This window comes from Oncorhynchus mykiss, chromosome 28 (genome assembly GCF_013265735.2).
Source record: "Oncorhynchus mykiss isolate Arlee chromosome 28, USDA_OmykA_1.1, whole genome shotgun sequence".
NCBI classification, from domain to species: Eukaryota; Metazoa; Chordata; class Actinopteri; order Salmoniformes; family Salmonidae; genus Oncorhynchus; species Oncorhynchus mykiss.
In genome coordinates, this window is record NC_048592.1 from 13,107,797 (window position 1) to 13,128,596 (window position 20,800).

At 43.6% G+C, this 20,800-nt stretch overlaps 1 protein-coding gene across 9 annotated transcripts in view; it reads right to left on the reverse strand.

Annotated features, from left to right (window-relative positions):
- obscnb (obscurin, cytoskeletal calmodulin and titin-interacting RhoGEF b) overlaps positions 1 to 20,800 on the reverse strand; it is a 104,000-nt gene that overhangs the window by 3,719 nt on the left and 79,481 nt on the right. For 8 of the 9 annotated variants that reach the window (XM_036966969.1, XM_036966970.1, XM_036966966.1 and 5 more), the window contains 27 exons: positions 19,686 to 19,976; positions 19,162 to 19,434; positions 17,409 to 18,749; positions 12,983 to 13,264; positions 12,803 to 12,884; positions 12,074 to 12,195; positions 11,705 to 11,902; positions 11,526 to 11,558; positions 11,197 to 11,295; positions 10,777 to 10,995; positions 10,380 to 10,547; positions 9,423 to 9,479; positions 8,207 to 8,346; positions 7,690 to 7,890; positions 7,464 to 7,540; positions 7,058 to 7,228; positions 5,693 to 5,852; positions 5,432 to 5,548; positions 4,104 to 4,268; positions 3,703 to 3,861; positions 3,269 to 3,446; positions 2,671 to 2,784; positions 2,319 to 2,486; positions 1,865 to 1,967; positions 1,531 to 1,660; positions 693 to 786; positions 418 to 460 (listed from right to left, as the gene is read on the reverse strand). In XM_036966969.1, coding sequence (XP_036822864.1) covers positions 418 to 460; positions 693 to 786; positions 1,531 to 1,660; positions 1,865 to 1,967; positions 2,319 to 2,486; positions 2,671 to 2,784; positions 3,269 to 3,446; positions 3,703 to 3,861; positions 4,104 to 4,268; positions 5,432 to 5,548; positions 5,693 to 5,852; positions 7,058 to 7,228; positions 7,464 to 7,540; positions 7,690 to 7,890; positions 8,207 to 8,346; positions 9,423 to 9,479; positions 10,380 to 10,547; positions 10,777 to 10,995; positions 11,197 to 11,295; positions 11,526 to 11,558; positions 11,705 to 11,902; positions 12,074 to 12,195; positions 12,803 to 12,884; positions 12,983 to 13,264; positions 17,409 to 18,749; positions 19,162 to 19,434; positions 19,686 to 19,976 — 5,185 coding nt within the window. The remainder of the gene's footprint in view (positions 1 to 417; positions 461 to 692; positions 787 to 1,530; positions 1,661 to 1,864; positions 1,968 to 2,318; positions 2,487 to 2,670; positions 2,785 to 3,268; positions 3,447 to 3,702; positions 3,862 to 4,103; positions 4,269 to 5,431; positions 5,549 to 5,692; positions 5,853 to 7,057; positions 7,229 to 7,463; positions 7,541 to 7,689; positions 7,891 to 8,206; positions 8,347 to 9,422; positions 9,480 to 10,379; positions 10,548 to 10,776; positions 10,996 to 11,196; positions 11,296 to 11,525; positions 11,559 to 11,704; positions 11,903 to 12,073; positions 12,196 to 12,802; positions 12,885 to 12,982; positions 13,265 to 17,408; positions 18,750 to 19,161; positions 19,435 to 19,685; positions 19,977 to 20,800) is intronic. The other variant, XM_036966965.1, reaches the window with a different exon arrangement.

Consider the following 20,800-nt stretch of genomic DNA (forward strand, 5'->3'; position numbering starts at 1 on the left):
AGAGACAGCAGAGAAGGTGCGAGAGGAATAGCACAGAGGGTATGAGAGAGACAGCAGAGAAGGTGTGAGAGGAATAGAACAGCTTGTTTGACACTAGGCCTACATAGGCAAGGTGTTAATTAGCATGTACACACACACACACAGAGAGAGCATAATGGAGTCTTGCCTACTCATACAAATGAGAGGCTTTGCCTGCGATGGTACATGAGTTAAGGAAAACGACTAGACACAAAAACGATTCATGACAATTCTTTACGCATTCAATAAATGCCGGCTCCTTGGAAGTTATATTTGGGGTTAGGTCCCTCTCACACTCAGGGTTCAAATACTGCATGGCCATGCATGCAGAGGCCAAAGGGGGACACGCACAAGTATACATGCTTCTTCTAGCCTGCTTCATAAACTGGTCACACTTACATGATGATGGTTTTCTTTGGTATTTTAGTCTCCTGCTCGGTGACTACAAGGAAAGCAGGATTGGGCTTATGGAGTTAGCCAGACAAATACATAGCTAGCTAATGTTTATGACAAAAGACTACAGTATCTAAATTGTTGATGAACTGATGGTACGTCTTTTTCTTTGAATTATTGTGGCATAAGGCATACATTCTCTACAGATGAAGTATCTGGTCAAATAGGAAAATGATTAAACTAATGCACCACGGTATCTGTATGAAAGGGAGTATTCCTACCTTCGATGGTGATCGCCTGCTCTCCTCTCCTAGTCACAGCAGAAGGAAGGCACAGATCAGCTGCACACCTAGCACTGCCCAGTCGATTAGACAACTGGGATGGGCAGGGAGGAGAATACATTAGGCTCACTTAACCAATGGCTTCATCTTATCATGGTAATTTCTCATGAAAATGCAATTGGATGCAAAACATCCAAAGCATGTAAACACTGTTACATGTTACCTCTACTATTTATCTCTATGGTTTTCATTTATATTGATCATTCACAAGTTCACAACTTAGGTTGGCAGCAATTCCGGTGAGGTGGCTTGCAAGTCCAGTGTTTTACAACTGTATGGAATGGTTTCCTGGACCCAGATTAAGCCTAGTCCTGTCACGCCTTGACCTTAGAGAGCCGTTTTATTTCTCTATTTGGTTAGGTCAGGGTGTGATGTGGGGTGGGCATTCTATGTTTTCTGTTTCTATGTTTTGGCCGGGTATGGTTCTCAATCAGGGACAGCTGTCTATCGTTGTCTCTGATTGGGAATCATACTTAGGCCGCCTGTTTTGCCACCTTAGTTGTGGGTAGTTGACTGTTAGTGGCCTGTATAGCCCTAATAAGCGTCACGGTTGTTTTTTTTGTGTTGTTTCTTATTTTTGTTGGCGACATTCTTAGTAAAAAGAAATGTACGCTCAAAACGCTGCACCTTGGTCCGGTCATTTCCCTGACGACGTTCGTGACAAGTCCTGAATTAAGAATGTCTATTGAAAGTACATTTCAGTCCAGTACTAGGCGTTATCTGCCTGGGGAACAGGCCCTATATTCTTTAACTGAGGTGTGGTGAATTATAGGCCTACCTCACATTCGTAATGTCCCAGGTCTCTCTCCGTAGGGCCTTTAATGACTAGGACCAGTACTCCACTACGGGACTCACTGTAGGTCTGATACCTCTCCTGGTCAGTCAGCAGCCTGCCCTCCTTGAACCACCTGGCCAGAAAACATACAAAACGGTTGATTGAGAGCTCTCAAAAAGGTTTATTTCAATACTTATTCATTATCTTATGTATACTTATTAACCATTAAGAATGGGTAACATAATGACGGCAGTAAGAAGAAACAAATGCCACAGTCCGATGTAATTAAAAAGTTTGAAGAGCCTATCAGAGGGGTGTGGTTGGGGTGTACTTGTACCTGATCTTGGGGCTGGGAGCGCTCTGGATGGTGCAGGAGAACTGAGCATCCTCACCAACGGTAAAGACAGCATTCCTCATCTTGTTCACAAAACGAGGAGGCACTACAACACACACACACACACTCTTAAAAATAGTGTTCTTCTCTCATAAGAATGACAATTATCATCCTGGACAAGCAAAGTATCCCTCACTCTAAGCTGCTGGGAGGAGCTATCGGAGGATGGGCTCATTGTAACGGCTGTTATAGAATAAAAGTAACGGTATCAAACACATCAAACATATGGAAACCATTTATTCCATTCCAGCCGTTACAATGAGCCCGTCCTCCTATAGCTCTTCCCACCAGCCTCCCCTGATGAATAGCCATGATTCTCATGAATAGTCTGCCATATTCACTTTCGCAAGTTCAAGCCCAATGTTAGTGTCATATCCCCTCTGTAATGGAGACTGACCTTGGACAGTGATCTTCCCCAGGGTGCTGGCGTTGCCTGCGGTGCTAGTGGCGAAGCACATGTACTGTCCAGAGTCGTCCGCTGTCATGTTGTCCAGGATCAGGGTGCAGGAACCGTCAGGGTCCTCGATGATGATGTGGTGGGGGTCAGCCTCCACCGCATGCCCATCTGTCATCAGAGAAGGAAACAGTGTGAACACATGAGATGTTTCTACATTCATGCAGTGTGACCACAGTATGTGGAGAAAAACAAACGTGTCATGTATGTTACTGTATGCAGTTCATTGATATTCTAAAACTCCACACACACACCTATTGCGTATGCACAGTGGTCTCGCTGGTGCGTCTCTTACCCTTGTACCAGGTGACTACAGGTTTGGGTACTCCAGTAACCTTGCAGGCCAGTTTCACTGTCTGTCCCAGCTCCACTGTGCAGTCAGCCAGAAGCTCATCAAAGTCAGGCATACCTGGACAGGTAGAGGCATGAATTTACACATCAATCTAACCTGAGTGGAGGGATGACACATTTTATTCAATGACCGGTCAAATAATGGTATGCAATTTTAAAATATACTTGTTTGATGGTAAAGGTTAGATCACAATGTGCTATGTCGTCAAACTATACCTCTCTGTTTGTCTACTGTGCGTGTCAGGTGGATCTGACTGAATGTGTGTGTGCGCATGTGCTGTGTGTGTCGGGGTGGATCTCAAATCAAATGCTATTCGTAACATGCTTCGTAGACTAACAGGAAGATAAAAAATGTAACAAAAAATACAAATAGTGACAGTGAATAACAAATAAAAATAACGAGTAAAAAATAACATGGCTACACTGATCTGAGTGAATGTGTGTGTGTCGGGTGGATCTGAGTGAATGTGTGTGTGTCGGGTGGATCTGAGTGAATGTGTGTGTGTTTTGTGGATCTGAGTGAATGTGTGTGTCAGACTCACTCCAGCCGGGCATGGTATAGCGCTGCTGCAGGTCCCTGAGGTCTCGCAGCCAGGAGTTCTTGATGATGACGGTGCGAGCCTGAAGCGTGTACTTCCTGACAGAGTCCTCGCGCTCGTGCCAGATCTCAAAGGCCCGGTCGTCACCCTCCACTGTCTCATTCACGTCTATGTTGTTCAGCTAGAGAGGAAGACAGATAAGCAGTAGTCATCCTCGAGACAAATTATTGACTTTATTTATCTGTTCGTAAATCCTTTCTATGACATAGCAAGAGTGACAACGACGATATATTCTCTCCGCCAGCAAGAGTCTTTTACTATGTCAACCCTGAATACCTGATTGGAATTTGATGGTGTTTTTTTAGTGCCTTGCTTCAGTGGATGGCCATGCTGAGAGATCTGAAGTATAACAGAAAGAGCAATAAACAGAATCTTACCTTCATCATGTTCTTAAAGACGTAGCCCTGGGTGTCTGTGTTGGAGTCTCTCTTGGATTTGCAGATGACGACATAGTTTTTGAAGAGGAACGCGTGTCGACGGTGGCCTCTGGAGGAGGACCTTACCCCAGGTGCACCCTCCCACATCATGAAGGGTCCCTGTCACAAAACACAACATCACATCTCACCACATATCAAACTCCAGCCAAGTTAGACTATTTAGGCCCCAACTGATACAGTAGCTCTAATACGTAAGTCCTTAGTCAAAGACTCCAATTCCCAAAGTGGGCATCATTCAGTCTATGGTTTAACTGGGGCTGTCATTTTGGTCACGTTTCTCTTGTAAAAGAGGTATTCTGACCTCAATAGGACACTCGTGACATTATTTCCAGATGAGTCACCTGTCTGATGGGCTCCCCCAATACATCCAGAGTGGCAGGGTAGTTCTCTATCATGGAGACGTGGTGTGTGTTCTCTGAACGCTGAGGCAGTGATGAAACCATGGCATAGGCCTCCTCCAGCAGGCAGCAGTTCTGACCGTTCCGGGCCTTGTTCCTGATCAGCTCCTACAGTCACAGGAATGGGCACAACGATTTAAGATGAATACTAGCAGTAATATTCCAACCAGGTTCTAATGAGTAAATTTTCCTATTATAAAAACATGGTAATCCCAGCTCTGGTGCATTCATTCATACTGTGTGGAATTGTGCACGTGTGGTAAGAACAAAGAATAGGGATAGATTCACTCATTTGGGAACGGGCAATAGTGAAATGTGATACATTAAATATCACTAACTGTGTAAAACAATAATTGACATTGAAACGCTAGGGTTGTACAATAACATTATGTGCGACCCTCAGGGACCTTGGACATTACGGGGATGTGTAAACATTGAGTATAGGAGGGACGGCTATGTAATGTGGAAGGGGTAAGATTCTTCTTCGGGATCGGTGTCCCTTCCACAGGACGGTTGAGCTAACGCGGGCTGATGCGATTCGCATGAGGTTGTAAGTAACAAGAACATTTCCCAGGACATAGACATTTTTGATATTGGCAGAAAGCTTAAATTCTTGTTAATCTAAATGCCAATTTACAGTAGCTATTACAGGGAAAGAATACCATGATATTGTTTGAAGAGAGTGCACAATTTTGAACATGAAAAGTTATGAATAAACAAATTAGGCGCATTTAGGCAGTCTTGATACAACATTTTGAACAGAAATGCAGTGGTTCATTGGATACACTGATGCCCTCTAGTGTCCAAAATCTAAATTGCACTTGGGCTGGAATAATACATTATGACTTTTCTCTTGCATTTCAAAGATGGTACAAAAAAAATACAAAAGAACGGTTGTTTTTTTCTTTGTATTATCTTTTACCAGATGTATATTCTACTACATACCTTTCACATTTCCATAAACTTCAAAGTAATTCCTTTCAAATGGTACCAATAATATGCATAACCTTGCTTCAGGACCTGAGCTACAGGCAGTTAGATTTGGGTATATTATTTTAGGCAAAAATTGAAAAAAAGGGGCTAATCCTTAATAAGCTGTCATTCTTGTTTTGTTTTTTCATGAATGTGTATGTTTGATGTTGTCTGGCCTATGCCATGTCTCTTACCATATCACAGTGCATCTTCTTGTATGTAAAGTAAATATCTGTGAAAATCAGACAATAAAGAAATACCTAATTCCCTATTTACAGCATTAAAGGGTGATCGCTCACCTTGAGCGAGGCCTTGTACTTCTGGATTCTGTCCAGGGGTTTCTGTAGGTAGGCATTAATGCTCAATACAGGCCCTTCAGCAGGGTCGGCACTGGCCTGCTGTTTGTCTGTGTACTTCTGTGACAAAGACACAGCCAGCAAAGGTTTAGAAATGTGGCCATCACTAGCCTTACATCAGCAAGCCATTATATTAACAAAGATGACAACACAAACACATTTATGACCATTTGTGTTAACAGTATTTGTGAAGGGTTCACTTGCCTTGAAGAAATGGTGTACGGTCTTGTCACTGATAGCGGCCTCTGCCTTTTGCTGGCCTACGAGGTACTGGAGGTATTTCTCAAAGCCCTCCCCGCTCCTCAGGAAGCGCATGGCCACGTCGTCATCAGTGTCGCACTCGCGCAACTTAGGGAACATGAACCTGCACAACACACATTATGGGGTCAATTCATTTAGCAGCATAATGGTAGTATATAATGGTAAAACATCAATACAATATAATTATTTCTATACAGGTATTATAAAGAGTTTATGAAATATTTTTCGGGATAAGGGGCAGGATTTTCACTTTTGGATAAATAGCGTGCCCAAATTCAACTTCCTGCTACTCATCCCCAGAATATAAGATATGCATATTATTAGTATATTTGGATGGAAAACACTCTGAAGTTTCTAAAACTGTTTGAATCATGTCTGTGAGTATAACAGAACTTATGTAGCAGGCAAAACCCTGAGGACAAACCATTCAGAATTTTTGAGGTCACTGTCTATTCAATGAGTTTTCATTGGGAAACCAGATTTCTAAGGGACTTGTTTGCAGTTTCTACCACTTCCACTGGATGTCACCAGTCTTTAGAAATTGGTTGAGGTTATTCCTTTGTGTAATGAAGAAGTACGGCCATCTTAAAAAGTGTCACGTCATGTGTACTGTTTGATAGTTGCGCAAGACCAGAAAGCATGCTTGAGTTAGTTGTCTTCCTGTATTGAACACAGTACATCCCGTCTTCAATTTTAGCGATTATTTACGTTTAAAAATACCTAAAGCTGTATTACAAAAGTAGTTTGAAATGTTTTGCCAAATTTTACAGGTAACTTTTGAGATATTTTGCAGTGACGTTGGTCAAGTTGGAACCAGTATTTTTCTGGATCAAACGCGCCAAATAAATTGACATTTTGGATATATATGGACAGAATTAATCGAACAAAAGGACCATTTGTGATGTTTATGGGACATCTTGGAGTGCCAACAAAAGAAGCTCGTCAAAGGTAAGGCATGATTTATATTTTATTTCTGCGTTTTGTGTTGCGCCTGCAGAGTTGAAATATGCTACTCTCTCATTGTTTACTGTTGTGCAATCATCAGATAACAGCATCTTATGCTTTCCCCGAAAAGCCTTTTTGAAATCTGACATGTTGGCTGGATTCACAACGAGTGTAGCTGTAATTTGATATCTTACATGTGTGATTTAATGAAAGTTTGATTTTTATAGTATTTTATTTGAATTTGGCGCTCTGTATTTTCCCTGGCTATTGGCCAGGTGGAACGCTAGTGTCCCGCCTATCCCAGAGAGGTTTTTAATTCATCCATAAAAAGTTTCTGTTTATAAACAGGCCAGCTGTACTTACTCGCTATGGAAGGCCTTGATCTCATGGATGTTCCTGAATATGGCCTCCTTCTGGCTGGTGACGTCAGATGGGGCGTCAGGGCTCTCCACCTGCTTGACGTGGTGGGAGGTGAAGAAGTCCATCTCTTTGACAAACTCTGCCTCGCTGTTGATCATGTCCTGGATCAGTTGGCTGGGGAGAAGACAGAGCATTATGGATATATTATGGTTTGCCCTTGAGTGTGGTGGTGTTTCTTGCTTGTGCACAACACAGGCCCGAATCCTCATGATCTGTGAATGTAACAAGCATTTATTTGACACAAGTTATCTCATTGAGTTCATTTACTGAGTGTCTTGGTCACGAAAAGTCGAGTCTCAGGTTAAGTTTTGGGACTAATAGAAGATTGCGTGAGAAGGTCTAGACTCACAGTAGTCTTCTTTTGTACTCTCCTTCTGAGACCTCTTCTCCACCCGTCTCTGGGACATCACCAGCATCAGCAGACAGCTATCCCACAATAGTTTAAATAACATTAAGAACATAATAACACTTAACAAAAATAGGTGGCGAGAGAGTAGATTAGAATTAACAGGAAACGGGGAGCGGTAGATGCACAATATTGGTACTAAATCAATTACTTAGATCTTGAAACAAACCTTGAGTTTCTTGTCCAGGTATGCAGGTGACACCCAGCCCTGGCGGGATGGGGTGGTTTTGGTTGGTTTGGTCCGGACCAGCCATTTGAGTGGATGTGCCGAGTCCAGAACCTCCACATACTGGCCCTCCTTCAGGGAAATGGTCTCTTTGTTGGGGATGGTGGGGTTGTAGTCAGCCGTAGCCACATAGATGTCAAACATCTGTAGAAGGAGGAGGACATCAGACACAAAGTCTATAACTAGCATGCTTATAAGTGCTCACATTGGCAGAGTGACTTTTATCTATAAGAGATTTGCCCAGAACTGGGTTCGCTGGAGGTGCAGGCCAGTTGAGGCTCTTTGCTGCACTAGGAGCTAAAAGGAATAAGTCAAGTCTGTATTCTATAGCCAAATCCAATCAAAAATATCAGAAAGAGAAAAAGCTTGAAGGAAAATAGACCCATTCCAGCGTCATTAGAGAGGACTCTAATGACAGTCGTGAACTGGAATGACGGATTCTCCTTCTATGGTTCCATACCTCTCCCCTGGCATCAGGGTCGTCAGACTCAGAGGAGGAATCTGCGAGAATGGAGCTGGGGCGAGAGCGGCCGTGATGGGGCGAGGCGGAGGGTGTTTTGGTCTCATCGTCGCTATCGCCTCCCGGGACACGTAGTGAGGCTGGGGGAGGAGGGGGGTTCAGAGGGAGACAGCCAGGAGAGCATACAACACACACACACATCTCCACATAACACAGTATAGACATAGGCCTATATACTGTACACAAATTCACAGAAAGGAGGAATTGGCCACTGAAACACCCACAGACCACCTGGAATGCGTAGCTTTCTTGACCCAGAAAATAAGGTGGATATTTTATCTATTTTATTATCAATGTCAAAACTGTATATTTTTGAGTCAGTACAATTAATTATTAAGATTTCCCAAAAGGTTAGCTAAGCTACACATTAGTACCATCAACAGCTACTGCACAAGTCATTTGATTCAATAGTTTTCACTATTACAAACGAGTTAGTTTTCCAGATGCATGCATAAGATGCTGTACAAATAAGACGTGTGGTCTTAAGGACTGGCCATACATGTCTGAGTGTCGGCATATATTCCAGCTACGGTATATGCTTTGCCGAGTATCAATTCCAAAGCCATTTGAATCATATGCTCAGGTAATCACAGTTACCTGCTGAGCCAATACAAAACGTATTCTACTCATGCATCAAATAAATATTATGGAGCGCAAAAACATAAAGGGAGAGATATTTGATCACGTATATATACACATTCATCATATATACTGAGAATGATGGAACTGTTTTGATGACAGCTTTGTCCACCACTTTACAATGGAATCCTGGCCGTTTTTTGTCTCAAAATGTGTTCACGTGTAACTGTCTTCGACTGTGAAATACTGTATCTTACTTAATGCCGTCTTAGACAAAGAATAATACCAGTACATTATTTCCACAAGTCATCACCTCAGGCGATAGCCAAGATATCCTCACTGTCGTGCAGCATGAACAGAGGGACGTCACTTTCTAACCCCTTTGTGGTTTCATGCCAAGTACTCGTCTTTTAAATTAAACAATTCCGAGTAAGACCGGTGAAGACAGATTGCAGAGAAGAGAACAGAGCTTCAACCTCATGAAGCAGATCAAAAGCGACACTGACTAACTTGTGGAAAGAATGTATATGGCTTTCAGTGAGAGTAACTGAGATCTTGATGTACTGTGGATACATACTGGAGGCTTTGGGCCATGCTTCAATCCACTGGAGCACTTGATGGTTCTGTGCGCTGTCTGAATAACAGATTAACGATTGGATGAGAGCATGTGAGTGAATTAATGGATGGGATGGATGGATGGAGGGGGGAAGGATGATGAAATGAAGGCAGGACAGTCGTAAGGGAGGAAAGGGTGTAGGAATCCACACGTTGCTCAAAACACACGCAGGACAAGCATTGGTGAGTGCAAGGAAAGAGAAAAGGGCATCGTTGCTTATATAGAAACACACAAAGGAAATTGCGAGCAGCGAGAGGCAAAGTGCATGACATTTTCCTTGAGCTGTTCATTCTTAAAGCCTGCCCAACAATCTATTAGGAACTGACACATCCACTGACGCAGGAGTGCAGCTGTGGCATTGTTGGCATTGTTAGCTGGCCCTGTGGCTAATGGACTGCATGTGGGATAAGAGTAGCATGTCATAACATGACAAACTGTTATGAAGTGTTATGACATAACTTATGTTTATGACAGAATTGCAAAATTACAAAGGCAATGCATATATACAATTTGAATTTAGACTTCTTCAGTGGCAATGTATATATTTTTCATTATGCTATAAAACACTATAAGAACATACTCTGTGTTACTAGAGATGTACAGATGCAAATGGTTTTGCCAGCAATAAAAGCACACACGCAGAAACCTTTTCCAATACATCAGGACTATTCCACCATTATTTCCCAGATATTACATTGGAAATATTCATTTTAAAATGACCTATTCTATAAGTAACTAGAGGCAAATGAAAGGTAACACATCAATTCAAAATAAATTCTAATCAAATCGCAAAGTGCATTTACTTTACCTTAAATACACATGAATAGTGGAATAACTTTTTTTTTTTTTTTTTAAATGTTCTCACTGTCCTCTATTTTGGAGCTTTGATGGAACAGTCCGTGACACATTTTGACTCACCTTGGCTGATCTTGGCAGATACCATCTCTGTGATCTGAGAGGTGAGTTTCATAAGAAACTCTTCTGTTCCAACTTCACCTAGATAAGGCATTCTTCTGCCAGCATCCTCCACTGGAGGGCTGATAGTAATACCCAGAGGGATTTTGGTCTCTTCCTTTGGTCGTGGTGCTACGCCAGAAAGCAGATCATACATTAGGAATGTTTCACATTAGAACTCGCTATCTGCCACGTACCTCATTATTATATATATTATAGTGATTACAAAAGCATGTATCATTATGTTTTCCTATCCCATAATATGTATTGGGGACCCCAAGGAAGACTAGCTGTTGCTATTGTAACAGCTAATGGGGATCCAAACAAACAAACAAGTACAGTATAGTCTTCCGTTTCTTACCATCCTCTACTTCAAAGTGGGCAGTGCAGATGGACTGGCCGGCCCTGTTGGTGGCTATGCAGGTGTAGGTGCCGGCGTGCTCAGAACCCGCATCCATGAGGATGAGGCTGTGTTGGCGCCCAGACCTGGCCACCTTATATCCCTTAGTGTCTGGCTTGATCCACAACACGTCCTCAGCAGACTCCTCTTTCAGCCACGTCACCATGGGGATGGGAGAACCTTGGAGAGGTGAGAAACACAGTGGGACTTGGGTATTCACATGCATGTTGTATGATGAATAGTCTCGCCTAACAGTAGTCTGTGGACTGGCATGTATTTTTGTATGATGAATGACCATATCCTTTATGGACGCATACTGTATCTCACACATGACCCTGATTCTTGTCCAGGCAAAAGAGAAGAGTGTTGCGGATACAGTACCTTCCACTCTGACTGACAGGGTGACACTGGCTCCCTGTTTCACCTTCCTGTTGCTAAACTTCTCCAGGAACCGTGGCGGCACCAGAGGCACCTTGGGATCTAGGAAGTAAAACAGGGATGCAAGAACAGTGTGACAAGTTACTGGGGCGGCAGGTAGCCTAGCGGTTAAGAGCGTTGGGCCAGTAACCTACGGTCACTGGTTCGAATCCCTGAGCTGAACTAGATGAAAAATTGACTAAAATGTCAAAGGTAAAAAAACGAAATAGGTAGCAGCGTAAGAATCAATCAATAAATTAATCAATTGGTATTATTTAGTGATAATTACATACCGTGCTCTTCTACAGGTGTGAGCTCTCCTGGACCTGTTGAAAGAGGGTCCTCGTGAATTCGGTAAACACAAGAATGTTGTGTATAAAATGACATGCATGTTATTAGACTAAAAACTTTATCCAAAGTAGAAGACAGGGATCCCTCTCAGTATAAACCTTTCAGTCATGAGTAGACCTACCCAGAACCAGTATCCTAGCAGAGGAGTATGCTGATCCAGCAGCGTTGCTGATGTAGGCAGAGTACTCTCCTGCATCCTCCCTCTTCACCTCCAGGACCTCCAGACTGTGGACGCCTCTCTTGTCCAGCAGCAGGATCCTGTCTGAGGAACGCAGCGGGATACCGTCCTTGAACCAGTACACTCTGGGCGCGGGGAAACCTGGGAAATATCAACGGAAAGTTGGGGGGGGGGGGGGGGGGGGGGCAGTAATTCCTCTTTATTTTGACTTATGGAACGGACCTCTGACGTTCCTGTGCAGAGACAATGTAGTCTAGCAGGGTCTTGGTGTGATTAATACAGAAGTGGGGGAGAGTAACCCACAGGCCAAACCTTTGACTTTCAGCTGCATCTTAGCGATGGGTGAGCCTGGGCTGACGTGCACATCATGGAGCTCATCCAGTACTTGTGGTATCTGCTCATCCTCTGCCATAGACTCAAACGCTTCGGTTTCCCTGAGGGGAGAAGATAGGCAGAGAGTAAAGGCTGTCAGTTGTTGGGTTCGACATTTTGAACACTGAGATTTGAAATAAATGATAGAGACGAAGCATGGAATCAAAGGAGAAAGTTAAGGGCTCTCCGTAGGAAGCCAGAAGGCTTTGGAATGTGTTTGATGAAGGAGAGGAGAGCGACATGTTGATATAGGGAAGACAGATGGATATCTGTGGATTAGGTGAAGGAGGGGTTGAGGTCAGCAAATTAGGGGTGAGATCAGTTCCCCTTAAGGGAGTAATCAGGGTTTAGTATCTGGTTACCTTCTTCCTATTGGGCATAGACTGTAAGGATTGGAGAGAGGGAGTGTCTTAAGTGGGATATAAATATCTGTATGGGACAAGTGTTGGGTTGTCTGATTACAGCTGTACAGAACCTTTGGGAAGAATTATACTTGGTTTTAGCTTCTCTAGTGTCCGTGGGTTATTTACTCTGAAAAATAAGAACCTAACAGGGTAAAGGAGTAACACGACCAGTGAAACGTTTCATGTACTATTAGGAATCAGGTTTGAATTGTAAAGAAGGTTGAAGTCAAAGTCAAAGGCCTTGTTCACTGGTTCTCTCATTCACCTAGACATGTAGCCCTTGGCGCTGATGTAGGAGCCTGTCTCAGTGGCATCAGCTGCAGTATCGTAGTCTGAGCTGCAAGACACTGAGGAAAGAGAGATGTATTACACAATGACTCGCAATCAATCCATCAATTAAGCAAGCAACCAACCAACCAATCAATCTAATATGTTCTATGCTTACTGTCAACCCTGAGCTCAGCCTTAGTGGAAGCGATGCCACTGGTGTTCTCAGCCATGCAGCGGTAGACACCCATGTCAGAAGGCAGCACGGTGGTGATGATGAGCTGGTGGCATCCCTCGTGTTCCTCGTTGATCATGTAGTGGTCATTCTCCTCCAGGAGCTTCCCGTCCTTGAACCAACGCATGCTGGGTGTAGGCTTTCCGATCACCACGCAGTCAAAGCTGACCGGGTAACCTTCAGGCACGTCCTGGCTCTGGAGTTCGGTCAGGAAGACTGGGGCCGCTGGGGGAGAGACAGGGACAGGGGAGAGGGGTAATCAGTTAGGCACAACAATAGGTTAGGAGTTTTTATAATTATGCAGGAGTTTAAAGTAACTGTCCAGTGTTTCAAGATTTCTATAAAATAGTGTATGACCTAAAATTAATTACAATAAGAGTGACATACTTTCAAATGTATACTTTTGAAATGTTTAATTAAGTATGTTAAAAAGCATATTTTCTGTGTTGGAATGGTGTTGGGCATACCCCAAAAACAGAATGGTGTTGGGCATACCCCAAAAACAGAATGGTGTGGGCGTACCCCAAAAACAGAATGGTGTTGGGCATACCCCAAAAACAGAATGGTGTGGGCGTACCCCAACAACAGAATGGTGTTGGGCATACCCCAACAACAGAATGGTGTTGGGCATACCCCAACAACAGAATGGTGTTGGGCATACCCCAAAAACAGAATGGTGTGGGCGTACCCCAACAACAGAATGGTGTTGGGCATACCCCAACAACAGAATGGTGTGGGCGTACAGTGCCTTCGGAAAGTATTCAGATCCCTTGGCTTTTCCCACATTTTGTTACGTTACAGCCTTATTCTTAAATTGATTAAATTGTTTGTTTTTCCCTCAATCTACACACAATACCCCATAATGACAAAACGAAAACATTTTTTTCAAAAACTAAAATACCACATTTACAAGTATTCAGACCCTTTACTCAGTACTTCGTTGAAGCACCTTAGGCACCGATTACAGCATCGAGTCTTCTTGGGTATGACGCTACAAGCTTAGTACACCTGTATTTAGGGACTTTCTCCCATTATTCTCTGCAGATCCTCTCAAGCTCTGTCAGGTTGGATGAGGAGTGTTGCTGCACAGCTATTTTCAGGTCTCTCCAGAGATGTTTGATTGGGTTCAAGTCCAGGCTCTGACTGGGCTACTCAAGGACATTCAGAGACTTGTCCTGAAGCCAATCCTATGTTGTCTTGGCTGTGTGCTTAGGGTCGTTGGCCTGTTGGAAGGTGAATCTTTGCCCAGTCTTAGGTTCTAAGCGCTCTGGAGCAGGTTTTCATCAAGGATCTCTCTGTACTTTGCTCCATTCATCTTTGCTTCGATGCCGACTAGTCTCCCAGTCCGCTGAAAAACATCCCCACAGCATGACGCTGCCACCACCATGCTTCACCGTAGGGATGGTGCCAGGATTTCCATTCAGGCGAAAGAGTTCAATCTTGATTTCATCAGAGCAGAGAATCGTGTTTCTCATGGTCTGAGAGTCTTTAAGTGCCTTTTGGCAAACTCCAAGAGGGTTGTCATGTGCCTTTTACTGAGGAGTGGCTTCCTTCTGGCCACTACCATAAAGGCCTGAATGGTGGAGTGCTGCAGAGATGGTTGTCCTTCTGGAAGGTTCTCCCATCTCCACAGAGGAACTCTAAAGCTCTGTCTAAGTGAACATCGGGTTCTTGGCCACCTCCCTGACAGAGGCCCTTCTTCCCCCGATTGCTCAGTTTGGTCAGGCGGCCAGCTCTAGGAAGAGTCTTGGTGCTTCCAAACTTCTTCCATTTAAGAATGATGGAAGCCATTGTGCTTTTGGGGACCTTCAATGCTGCAGAATGCTTTTGGTACCCTTCCCCAGATCTGTGCCTCGACACAATCCTGTCTCAGCTGTGTGCTCTACGGACAATTCCTCCGACCTCATTGCTTGGTTTTTGCTCTGACATGCACTGTCAACTGTGGGACCTTATATAGGCAGATGTGTGCCTTTCCAAATCATGTCCAATCAATTGAATTTACCACAATCAAGTTGTAGAAACACCTCAAGGATGATCAATGGAAATAGGATGCACAGGAGCTCAATTTTGAGTCTCGTAGCAAAGGGTCTGAAAACTTCTGTTTTATTTGTATATAAACTTGCAAAAATGTGTTTTCGCTTTGTCATTCTGGGGTATTGTGTGTAGATTGCTGAGGAAAACATTTATTTATAAGGCTGTAACATAAGAAAATGTGGAAAAAGTCAAGGGGTCTGAATACTTTCCGGAGGCACAGTATACCGCTCATTAAAAATATTAATGTGAGTAGATAGCTGATTGGCCAGCTCAACCAATGAGGCAAGATGACATCATCCAAATAAAAAGGATGATAATATTACGGTGGAAAAATAAATAACTTTTTTAAATGGTCTTTTGGAGATACAAGTTTGAGGTGGGTTTTTCTAAGTGTTTTTTCTCCAATTTATGCTTTGGCCACAAACATGAGAATAAGACAAGTTAACAACATTATGAACTTTTAAAAATGAGATGTTCACTCTACAGTTACTTTAAATCCACTGGTATTCCATGTGTAATTCTTACTGATAGTGATTTTTCTTTCTGTATAAAAATGTGCAGCAACATACAGCAACAAAAAGCACACATAATGAAAGGGTGTGATGGCAGGCAGTACAACATGAGGATAAATGGACGGAAAGGATTGTGTCAATACTGGAATGAAGTGGGTAAAGGAGAGTTGAAAGCAACCATAACATCACAGGAATATTTCAAACGGAGGACTATGTCAGGCAGCACAACATGACGGGAAACGGAAGGAAAGTGTGAATAGAAAGATAGAATGAATGGATAGAATGAATGGATATAATGTGTCAATACTGGAAAGAGGAGGGTAAAAAGAGAAATTGTTGGACAAAGTGAAGTAACTATTAAAGTACAACAAAGACAAACAAACAAATGTTTGGGACAAAAATGGAGGACATAAAAAAAACTACATCCAAAAACAAACATATCAAATAAACCACACACTGACAAGACTTAAATACATACTTTTTGGTAAGAGAGAACTAACATTAAGCCACACACAAAGCAAACACGGTACTGTAGTAATCACACGGAACACACAAGGAAAAGCAGGAAGAAAGGCTGGATGAGGACAATGTGAACATTCATTTAGCAAACAAGCAAAAGCTCCCATTCATGAGCAATTTTTAGGGGAATTAAAACACATTGAAAAGTGGATTATATTATTTAAGCAAAATAAACACTACTTCAATGTCATACATTGATTGAAGCAAAATCAATATGACCTTCCCTGAATTACAAATCTATTTTTGTGATTTTACTTGTTTATTTTTCATTCTGAATGGAATGGGCTACAAAAGTATTTAATTTAATAGACATTAAATGACTATTTAATTCCAAATTATTTTCAAACGATCTAATACAGTATATACAGTGAGAGTAGGGGAGAGCCGGGATGAAAGTAACACGGTCATTTTCTCAGATAACACAGAAGCTAAAATGAGGTGAAATCAACACGTTCTTAATGCAGAGGATGTGCTCCCTGCAAATAAAACTGCCCAGTCCGACCATGTTTCCTCAAGTTATCAACAAAAAAGTAGTTTTGAACAATGTAAGTAAAAAAAACATTTGACATCAATAGAATTATGCCTTAATCAATTGACTTGATTGTCAGCTTCTTACGTAAGATTTGTATAGACGGGTTTCTGGTTAAAAATAAATATATTTATGACTCTGGGGGTCAATTGCCTCGTCAAGCCATTGAAATGTGATAAGCATATTGAGTTTACCCTTTGTTTTTATTCTCTTCACAATCATTCTATCAAGACACCAGGAGTGCGCATGACAAGGACATCTGGAGCGCACCTGATTGGTTGCTCACCATCCATCAGCCAGTGCACCTTGTCAAGCTTGGCCTCCGCCACACACTCCAGGTGGATTAAATGATGCATAATATAGCTATTATATGATCCATTGTAGTCCGATTTAATATTGTAAAGCAAAATACTGTGTTTGTGCAACATTGCGATGTCGACGCATTGGTACATTTTCATACATTTCAAACCTAGAGCATCAATTATTAAAATCGATACAAACATTAAATTATGGCTGATAGTACATTTGTTGAAAGGAAGAGCATTACAAACCAGAAACATGTACCGCCGGCAGGTATTAAAGTAACGCTGCGGTAGTTCAGTCCGGTGTCTATTTAATTTAAACTCACATACCCTAGAAATTAAATTACAATTGCTAATGCTAGAGGACATATATAAGTTGTTTGTAATAAGATAGGGTGTCTCTAGGTCTATCGAACTCTGAGTAATTTGGAAAAAAACTGTTACTTTTGTCCCCTACTCTCCTGTTTTCCTACCGGAGGCTCCTGTCATGAACGCGGGCAGCTGCTTTTCCTGTGTGGGTGTTGCAGAGCCATCTTGGGTGTATCCCATCTTCATGATGCGCAGCTCCACTTTGAGAGGTCCAGCCTCCTGGATGGTGGTCTCCACAGGCATCCCCTGGGCCGTGAACATCTCCTGAAAGTGCAGCGACGCCACCTGGGCCTCAGACCGCGTGTCAAAGCGGATGTAGAGGTAGCGCTCGTCCTCACGGTACGATTTGGGCTCGGGGGCCTTCAGCTCAGCCTCATCGTCACAGCTGACGAACGACTCCTCCTCCGACGTGGCCGGCAGCCGTGTGCGGAGGAGGCGGCGCAGCCGTTTGCTGGCCTGCCTCAAAGACTCGTCCATCTCGCTTTCTGCAGACGAGCTCTCCGCCTCGCTGTCGGCGCTGTAGCCCATGGTCAGGGGCCTCCTTCCAGATGCCTCCCGTGCCGAGCCTACTGTCACCTTGCCGCTGTGGATGGTCACGCCGAACTTGTTGGTGACCTCACATGTGTAGATGCCTGTGTCCTTGGTGGTAACGGCGGTGATTACCAGAGAGCAGGTGCCATCGTTGTAGATGTCGATGTGGTGGTGTTTGCTGTCCACAAGGGGCTCGCCGTCCTTCAGCCAGCGCACCTTGTCGGGCTTTCCCTCAACCACACACTCCAGGTGGATGGTGCCATTGGGCTCCTTGGTCTGGTCCTTGAAGACGTCCTTGAAGACTGGACACATGTCCTTGCAGGACTTGTAGCCCTTGAACGCAGCCTGGATCTTGACAGCAGCATCCAGCAGCCCCTTTTCTTCATCCTCCTCATTTCCGCACCCAGTGATCTCTGTGGTCTGTGCTGTGATCTGCTGTCCTGAAGATGAGGTCTGTAGGACTGTGGTCTGTTGCACTGAGGTCTGTTGCACTGAGGTCTGTGCATAGAACTTCTCAGTTGAGATGGACTCTGTCTGGTCGGATGCAGAGAGGGAGGACTTGCTGCTCTTCTTCAGGTAGGACACCAGCGTTGGAACCCTGGACTCATCCTCAGAGCTGGTGTGTAGATTGGTATCCAACTCCTTCTTCTTTGTGATGATGACAGGCTCCACAACCTTCTCCTTTTCCTTTTCGTTCACCTTCTCTGGGACTTTCTTCTCCTTGACTGGCTCCTTGGGTGTTTTGGGCTCCTTGTCCTCCTCATCAGGCAGCTCAGAGATGGAGTCGAGGGTGGGCTCTCGGCTCATGCGGCGTTTCTTGGCCAGGGCCTCCCACAGCGCATGGACATCTCCCTCGGAGGCAGCCTCAGGAGGCAGGCTGGGCTGGGCCCCCTCCAACTTAACCCCATCAGCACCTACAACCAGGGCACAATGGAATGTTTTATGCAGCAACCTGACACCTGTAACATCTATAGTATAGCAGCCCCAAAACACACACACACACACACACACACACACACACACACACGTAAGAACTTCATCTATGTTGATCATGTAGTGGTAAATAACTGTGGGACTATAATTTTTTTCTGATAGGAGAAGTGTCCACACCACCCATCTTTTTCAGGAATGAGCTCACCATCACTATCTGCTAGAACTAGCTAACCAACTTACCTTAACTTGCCCCTCAAATAACAAACACCTCTCCACCAAGATTCCAGTTTGGTTTGAGGAAAATAGCATACAAGTTTCACAATAAATAAATGTCAGCAGATGGAAATACCAAGTTGCATGGTATAATATTCTGTCTTGTTTGGGAGTCTGTACCTGTTGGTAAATTGAGATTAATGGAGCTTTCTGCCTCGTCTGAGGCTACACAGGTGTACACTCCCTGGTCAGCAGACTCAAAGTCTTTGATCAGCAGCACTTGTGTCTTGCCCTCGATGGTGACCTGGTATTTGACCCCAAACTCCAGCTCCTTGTTGTCTCTGAGCCAGGTGACCGAGCTGCCCTCAGCAGAGAGCTGGCACTCTACACGGGCCATCTTACCCTCCTGCAAGCCTGGACAGGCCAACTGCTGGATCACTGTGATCGGAGCCTCTGTGGAACAAAACAATTGAATGATTGATATATATATTTTTTTTTCCAATAAATGGGACACTACATACACAATTCATGCCAATGTAAAATGTATTGCACTCACCTGAGTTGTATGCAAATGATGTAACTAATACATACATTATCTAGGACTAGGTTATAAGTATATTGTTCAACATGCTGTGCTTGAGACAGAGCCATATAGGCATATAATTGTTCTGCTCAGGTTTGAGCGCATCATATAGCCAACTCACCCAGCTGAACGGTCTGAGGCAGCTGGACAGGTTCTCCAGTCCCAGCTCTGTTGATGGCTGCCACCCTAAACCTGTAGCCGCTCCCTGGGATGAGGTTATCCACAGAGAACTCTGTGTTACACACAGGCTCTGCATGGCACGGAAGCCAGAGGGCGCTGTCTGCCAGCCTCATCTCCACCCTGTAACCCAGAATGGGGCTGCCTCCATCGCTGAGAGGTGTGAACCAGGACAGGGTCACCCCCTGTTTATGCTTACTGACCAGCTCTGGGTCCTCCGGGGGGTCTGGAAAGGCTATATAAGGAGGGAGAATGGGTCAGTGGTGGGTTTGAAGAGCGATGAATAGGAGAAAGAGAGGGGAATGGACCTGAAAATATTGCATTTCGCTTCCCTGGAGAAAGCTACAGTCCGGTCCAAAATGATTGGCGTCCTTGATAAAGACGAGCAAAAAATACTATAAATATAAATAATTCAAATTCTGAGCTATATTGTATGCTCAAAAAAATACAATATTTACAGTGCATTCGGAAAGTATTCAGACCCCTTGACTTTTCCCATATTTTGTCATGTTACAGACAAATTCTAAAATGGATTAAATAAAAAATGTCCTCATCAATCTACACATAACAAAAATAAAAACAGAAATCCCTTATTTACATAAGTGTTCAGACCCTTTACTATGAGACTCGAAATTGAGCTCAGGTGCATCCTGTTCCCATTGATCCTGCTTGATGTTTATACAACTTAATTTGAGTCCACCTGTGGTAAATTCTATTGATTGGGCATAAAAAAAGGTACACACCTGTCTATATAAGGTCCCACAGTTGACAGTGCATGTCAGAGCAAAAACCAAGCCATGAGGTCGAAGGAATTGTCCGTAGAGCTCCGAGACAGAATTGTGTCGAGGCACAGATCTGGGGAAGGGTACCAAAAAAAGAACACAGTGGCCTCCATCATTCTTAAAATGAAGAAGTTTGGAACCCACAAAGACTCTTCCTAGAGCTGGCCGCTCCACCAAACTGAGCAATTGGGGAACAAGAGCCTTGGTCAGGGAGGTGACCAAAAACCCGATGGTCACTCTGACAGAGCTCCAGAGTCCCTCTATGGAGATGGGAGAA